Source organism: Neophocaena asiaeorientalis, unplaced genomic scaffold (assembly GCF_003031525.2).
Source record: "Neophocaena asiaeorientalis asiaeorientalis breed wild unplaced genomic scaffold, Neophocaena_asiaeorientalis_V1.1 scaffold141, whole genome shotgun sequence".
NCBI lineage: Eukaryota > Metazoa > Chordata > Mammalia > Artiodactyla > Phocoenidae > Neophocaena > Neophocaena asiaeorientalis.
The window spans coordinates 2,365,437-2,372,857 of NW_020174267.1; the positions used below are offsets into that span (position 1 = coordinate 2,365,437).

General features: G+C 40.6%; 1 protein-coding gene across 2 annotated transcripts in view; it reads right to left on the bottom strand.

Moving 5' to 3' along the window:
• Nucleotides 1-6,743, bottom strand: part of DCT (dopachrome tautomerase) — a 30,697-nt gene extending 23,954 nt beyond the window's left edge. The window contains exon 1 of one of the 2 annotated variants that reach the window (XM_024755271.1): nucleotides 6,377-6,743. In XM_024755271.1, coding sequence (XP_024611039.1) covers nucleotides 6,377-6,671 — 295 coding nt within the window. In that variant the 5' untranslated portion in view covers nucleotides 6,672-6,743. The remainder of the gene's footprint in view (nucleotides 1-6,376) is intronic. The other variant, XM_024755270.1, reaches the window with a different exon arrangement.
• Between the last annotated feature and the right edge of the window lie 678 nt (nucleotides 6,744-7,421).

Below are 7,421 nucleotides of genomic sequence, written 5' to 3' on the forward strand. Positions count from 1 at the left end.
TATGGTTCACGGGCCCAGCCGCTCTGCGGCATGTGGGATCTTCCCGGACCGGGGCACGAACACGCGTCCCCTGCATCAGCAGGCGGACTCTCAACCACTGTGCCACCAGGGAAGCCCCTCCCAGATCTTTTTACTTGCTCTTCCTTCTGTCTAGAACACTTTTCCCTCACGGTCTCCCTACATTCCTCTTTGCATGTGTTACCTATTCCACCTTCAAGCGTCACGATGGGCTCTCTGCAAGGTCATCCCTGATCCCACACATCAGGGTGATGATCTCATGCTGTGCTCCTATGACACCTCATATTTCCTCTTTCATTGAATTAATCGTGTCAGCTGTAGACATCTACTGGTCTCAGCTACAGACAACTGGAAGGCAGTTATCCTGCTGCCTAGGCCTATGCTTGGCCTTGTACAAATGAATATTTCTTTAATGAATGAAAGAAGCATAAAGCCAAATCACCACGATGGACACTTTAAATATCTTACTATTTTATTTGTCAGTTATATGTCAATAAAGCTGAAATAATAAAAAACAAAGGAGTATAAAGCACGTAGTAGATGATTCAATGAACCTCAGTTTTCTTCTTCCTTTCTCTCCCTTGTGAATTAGAAGGAAAAGCAGGCCCTGCAAATAATTTTGATAAACTACAAGTACCAAAATAGATGCAAGTAAAACATATTATGACCACAGTAAAGAGAGGGTTATTTGGATCTCTAAAGGAAAAGAAAATTTTCCAATAACATGAAAACAAAACGATTAGCATGTGTCCTACGTGAAGAAAATGCACAGGCCTCCTCTATTAACCCAATGGATTTTTTGATGGTTAAAGAAAATGTCCTTAAAAATATCATAAATAAGAAGAAGTTTTTTTAAAAATTTGGGTTCTATGCTCTTTGTAACATACAAAATATTCTACCTACTCTTACACAGCTTACTTGTATTTTCCTGTTTCAACACCAAATGAGAACATAAGTTTTAAAAAAATACTTAAAAGGGAAAATTCTACTAGTCCCAAGACTGAAAATCAAGTTCTTGAATAGTCTGCATTAAACATTAAAATTTATGTTGATCACTGGAGTGAAGCTATTAAATATAAATTATTTAACAAATATTTATTCAACAGCTACTACAGTATCAAATGCTATGCAAGGCACTTCAGGCTTCACGGAGCTTGGTGTCTATTTATTTTCCCTTGGGGTACCTACTAAAATTGTATATCTATTTTTAAAACATCTTTGATTAAAATGTATCCCCTAATTTGGCAGCTTCTATAGGAATAGAGTATTTTTTGAGAAGTGATTGAACAAAATACATGTGAAGAATACTAAATACCTAAACTTCCAGCTGTTTACCTACAGCCAGGTGATTGGAGGTGAATGTGTAGTCATAGCTCTACCATAGGAGAGCAGGTCCTTCCTCCAAAACGCTAAGAAATAGCACACACAAATTTCAAAATAGTAAATTCGATACATTTCTAGATTTAAAGGCATAAAACTTGACTTTGAATTTTGGGGTCTCATTATTAAAATTGAATAATTCATGACTTAGGCCATGAGTTTTAAGATCTTTGCATTTTCTCTACCATGATTCTTTTTGGTTGCTAGAAACAAAATTACCAATAACTAATTATCTCCCTCATTCATTTATTCAACAAATAATTTATTAACGCCTAATACCTAAAAGGAGGTCAAAACTAATCATGCCCTGCTCGGTGCACCCACAGCTTTACGTACATTCATGCAATTGCCACACGTGGTAACTTTGGACTTTTCCTCTCAAAGCCTGTCCTATTGGAATAAGAGTTCTACTTCATCAGGTTCTTATGGAAAGCAATCATGTTAATATAGAGTAGTATTGGTACATAGTAAGTTCTGTATGAAGTGTTACCATTACTAGTTTTACCAGATACCACTTACCAAGTCGTATGGTTTAAGTATTTGTTTTCGTACCTGTCTTGCTCATCCACTACGCTGTGGACACATCAAAAATTATATTGGGGTTTCTTCCCCTTTGTACCTGAAGGGCCTAACGTAATTGGTGCTAAATAAACATTGGTTGGCTGGCTGATGAAGGAGTCATGAATAACTAAATAAAAGGCATTAAGCCCTAGAGGATACAAATATAAGGCACAGTGCGTTCATCTAGTGGGACAAGGAACATGGGCGGAACGAAATATCAACGCAAGTCTAACTGTGGGAAAAGTGAAAACAAGAATTAACCAAACACCATGAATGACAAAAGACAAAATGGTTGATTCTGACTCAGAAGACCAGAGAGGCTTCACAATTATGTTGAACAAAGACATCTCATGAAGCCAGAGTTGCCCCTGAAGAGCAATGTAGAAATGCTAATAAGAAAGCATTTGTGTGGATCTGAGCTCACCTATGACCCATAAATGTATTTGATAAAAAAATCCCTTTTCCAGCATGTCTCAGAGAAAATATACCCCACAGCTCTTCAGTCAGATCCCTTTCATATTTGAGCTTCTAACTCTGATTTAAAGAATTTGTTAAAATGCTGAAGACAACTGAAAAGTGCAATAACATAAAAGCCTAGCACACAAAGTGTTTATTTCTTTAATTTAGATTTCCTAGTATTTCCTAACATCAACTTAATGAGTTAAATTTTTCCATTGATCCACCAATAACAGCAGCCAAGATATAGATATAGATATAGATATAGAGGTATATAAATGAACGGGGCCCTTTTAGAAAGGATTGCGTTATCTCACTGGGAAATGGAGAGAGAAAAAAGAAAGGATCCCTAGATACCAGTCTATCACTGAGTATGTCCTTGAGTAAAAATTAAGTTTAAAAAGACAAAGTCTTATACCTACTTAGGACTGGGGAAAAAATGGAAAGAGAATGAGAACAACCAAACAATGCACATTCCTACATGAACTGCATCAGCTCAACCTCCAAAGGCTATTAGATTAATTAAGCTTAAAGACCACCGATTAGTGAATTTACAAGGAGCTCTAAATAGCCTATTCCTTTTAATTAGAGATTCTATTATATTAATAACAATACTTTATACTCACATGAGGCCTTTCATTTACAGAGTTCAAAAGGATTTTACAAATGTGGTTTCATCATTATCCCCATTTCAGAGATTGGAAAATGGAGGCACTTAGTCACTTGTACAAACAAGAAGTTCTCAGATAATTGTTCATAAACCATTTGGTGCACATATTTTTCAAAAATCCAAAGACCCAGCTGCAGCTGGTCTATGCTCAGGAATGCCAACTGGCAGGTGAGACTTGGAAGGTGAATGGCTAATGCCAAAGTCTCCTGAAATTTACCACTTCTTGACAATTAAGTTCAGTAATTTGGGGGGTTCAATTTATCCCCACAGAGAATAGAGAAGTTCTCTCTAGAGAATTTGAGCACATAATTTAGGGTTTTTTTCCCCCTCAGAGTTTGCATTTATTTCTTTTTATTGAGCTAAAATCTTTTACCAACTTCAAGATCGAGGAGACTATGGGTTTTTGTGTGTGTTTTCTTTTAATTGTGATAAGAATAGCTAACATGAGATCTATCCTCTTAACACATATTTAAGGGTACAATACATTATTGTTGACTCTAGGTAGAATGTTGTACAGTTCTGTTGTACAGAACTCTAGGACTTATTCATGTTGCTTAACTGAAACTTTATGCCTATTGATTAGTAACCCTCTACTTCCTCTTCCTCCCAGCTCCTGGTAACCACCATTCCGTTCTTTGATTCTATGAATTTGACTATCTTAGATGCCCCATATAAGTGGGATTTTTCAGTAGTTATCTTTCTGTGACTGACTTATTTCCTGAGTATAGTGTCCTCCGGTTTCATTCATGCTGTTGCATACTGCAAGCTTTCCTTCTTTTGTAGGGCTGAACGGTATTAAGCTGCAAATACATACCACTTGGCGAGGATGCAGAGAAATTGGAACCCTCGCACACTGTTAGTGTGGCTGCTATGGAAAACAGTATGGAGGTTCTTCAAAAAATTAAAAATAAAACTATCATATAATCCAGCAATCCCATATCTGAGTATTTAACCAGAAGAATTTCAATCAGGATCTCAAAAAGATATTGGCATCCGCACGTTCATTGCTGCATTATTCCAAATGGCCAAGATATGGAAACAACCTAAATGTCCATCAAGAGAGGAATGGTGTGTTTATCTTTCCACTGTATTAACAAAGCTCAAGGTCATCAACAGTCTGGTTGCTAATATACATTTCCTCATTAATAAATTTTGGGTGACACCAGAAGAATCCCAGTGATTCTATTTGCAAAAGAATTTTGAGGCTACCAGAGATCAGGTTTAACTTCTGAAGACTGCCTTCTAAATCATGAAGAAATTACTCTCAGAAAGCAAGCAACTCACTCTTTAGGGAGAATAAACTGAAAGACATGTGTCTTGCTTTGAGGCATATGACACATCACGGTGATTATTATGTATACCAAATAGCTGTTCAGCTCAGTCACTAAGGACCTAGCCTGGTACGCTGAGGCTCAAAGACAAAGACCGTCTAGCCAACATGAGTAGAGCCATCCAAAGTTGGGATGGAAAGAGCTATGGTCCTGCATGAGTCTAGACAGATCAAATCCTGGAGGAGGGAGACAACTTAGGTCGCTGTGACCCTAATTTACTGCCCCTTCTAGAGGAATATTTATAACCATTCCCTCAGGACAGGGAGACTGCAATTATCTCTTCTATTCTGCCATCCTTGATTCCTTCCATCTCCACTTTTTAAAAAACTTGCTAGTCAGGTCAGAAATATAGAGTAGATGGTGATAAGGGGAGTTAACAGTTATACCTGAGTTCCTAATGTCTTCTGCCCCCAGGATTCTATAAAATGGAGATTCCCAACCTGTGTAACTTGTGGTACTCTATCATTAATTGACCTGGAAATAAGTTTTCTAGACGAATTTTTGAGTCATAGACAAAGAAGTCACCGTGTAGTGTGGTTTCCAATACCACGAGTAATACGAAACTTGCTGTCTCTCATTAGACTGAAAAACCATGAGAATCTACAAGATAATGTCTACAGAAGCAAATGCTCAACTAGCTTAGAAAAAATGAACAGCATATATTCAACATGCTATTAAAAACTTTTTGTCACAATAATACCCCAAGACAAAACAGTTCCTTTGAATCACAGAATTAACAATATGACTACAAAATGATTATAAAGCCAGATTTTTTTTTTCTTTTCCATTATGGTTTACTAAAGAATATTGAATATAGTTCCCTGTGCTATACAATAGGATCCTGTTTATCCACTGTATAAAAAATAGTTTCAGAATTTGTTTAAGTTAAAAACATCTGATATCATTCCTACATTAACATCACAGCCCTTTGTACATTCCCTTAGTTTACCTTTTCATGTCCTTAGGTAGCTCAATTATCTGTATTTTCCTATGTGCCAGCATCATATAAGAACATCAATAAAAACATAATTTCAAAAGGAAAAAACTCTTGTGTGGCTAGACACTGTAGAACAGTTTCCAAGGGCTTTGCTAAAGTTATGGCTTATGTGTTTTGTATTCCACATGCCCTGCCAGCCTTTGAGTGTTTATCACTGCTGTGCATGTTTGCTGAACACTGGAGGGGAGGCCCGCTAAAGAGGATTTGAGATGGCTCAGAAGAGACGGAGGATTAAGAAGTGCACAGAGATTTCAAAGAAACAGGTAATAAGAGAGACCGAGGTCTAAAAGAGAGACACTGAGCAAATTTTGAAACGCTCACATCAAACCCAGGTAAGAGGGGAAAAAGCCATTTTTATCTCCTAACCAGCCTCTCTTCTTCAGCTCGCGGAGAAAGCTCTGTCATGCCACATCTCTCCGATGCTGGCAAAATTACAACCCAATCATAACCTTCACGAGCAAGACGTATCCTGCTTGAGACCTGTTCAAATCATTAGGAACGCTGAGACTCGGACTACAGAACACCTACCCTCGACGTCTGTCTTCCAGATGCCAAGCCTCACCCACCACTCTCTTCAACAAGTGCAAACCCATTTCAGAAGGAGAGGGCACTGAATCCATCTTGAAAGGACTTTTGCTCTGAGTTTCAAAGCTGACTCTTGGGCCCTTTAGCTACCCCCTCCAACAGACAAGCCCGTGGTGTGTCGGCACGCGTTCATATAACCAAGCTTGGCCCACGGAATATTTATTTAGTGTTCATAGCTAGATATACAAAGGGTGTAAAGAGTATACCAAGACATCAGCCTTACTCAATTCCCTGCCTACGATGGACCAACTCGGTTTGCTTTTCAAAGCCTAGTCTAAGTATCTCAAGAGTCCCATCTCTTCCTTGGAAGGGGCTCTTTTCCCAGCGGGCCTGCCCCACCCAGCTGGGCTCATGCGGACGTCTGCCCGCCTTCCTCACCTGTGCACCTGCAGGTCCGGTCGAAGAACTTCCGTGGCCACCGCTCTCGGTCGTCCTGGTTGCGCAGGACGTAAGGACCGCTCCAGGGCCTGGTGTCGATCTGCACCTCCGCGCACTGGCCCCGGCCCTCCCGAGAGCCGCAGACGTCGGCCGTGTCGGCGCCCAGCGGCGGGCAGCACTCCTTAGCCTGCAGGCTGCCCACCGTCATGCAGACCCGGGGGAACTGCGCCCGCACCCGCGGAGGGAGCGCACAGCCCAGGCAGCCGAGCAGAAGCCCCCATCGAAGGGGGCTCATGGCTTTATAACCGGGAGGACTCTCTCGCGCCTTCCACTCCTCGCCTCTGTCCTGCTTTCCTCTTCTCTTCCACTCTTGAGCACTGGAGCATCCACCCCGTTTTTGATTTTTGTTCTTTGGGGATTTGCGGTTTGGGGGGTGTATTTTTGTTTCGCGTTCTATTCCTCTCCTCTTGAAAGAAAGACCCACAAAAATTACAGAACCTGCCTGTGTGCACGTACAGACTACTTTATAGGACTCAGACCACTAAAACAAAGCTAATTCCATTAGAAGCACCTCTAATGGCCAGATTTAATGAGGGTAGCGCTTCTCACCGCCTTCCCCCGTGAAATCAGACTTTGTCTCATTGAGTTAATTGACGGAGCGCTCCAGTCATACTACTTATTATACTGGTATTTCTGAACCCCCTCCTTTCCTCCTTAGTCCGTGGCTTTAATTGCCTTGAACTCAGTTCAAAAGCCAAACACCGTTTCGCCTTTATTCTGCCTGGCTTGCCAAATCACGGGGCCTTGTGGGGTTTGTGTAAGGGCTGGGAGAAGCCTTCATTAGGGGGATTAGTATTAGACAAATCCTCATCGTTAGCACATGACCCAAAGTGCACAATGAAGTAGATAAAGTTTCTGGCTTTGTTTCAAGAAGGCCAAACCATCTTCATTATCTGGGCTCATGTGCTCCAGCCAAGCTTGTGACCTCAGACTTCCTGGGGAGTCAATAGATGCAGTGAGCTCGGCGTCAAAGGCCCTTCATAGA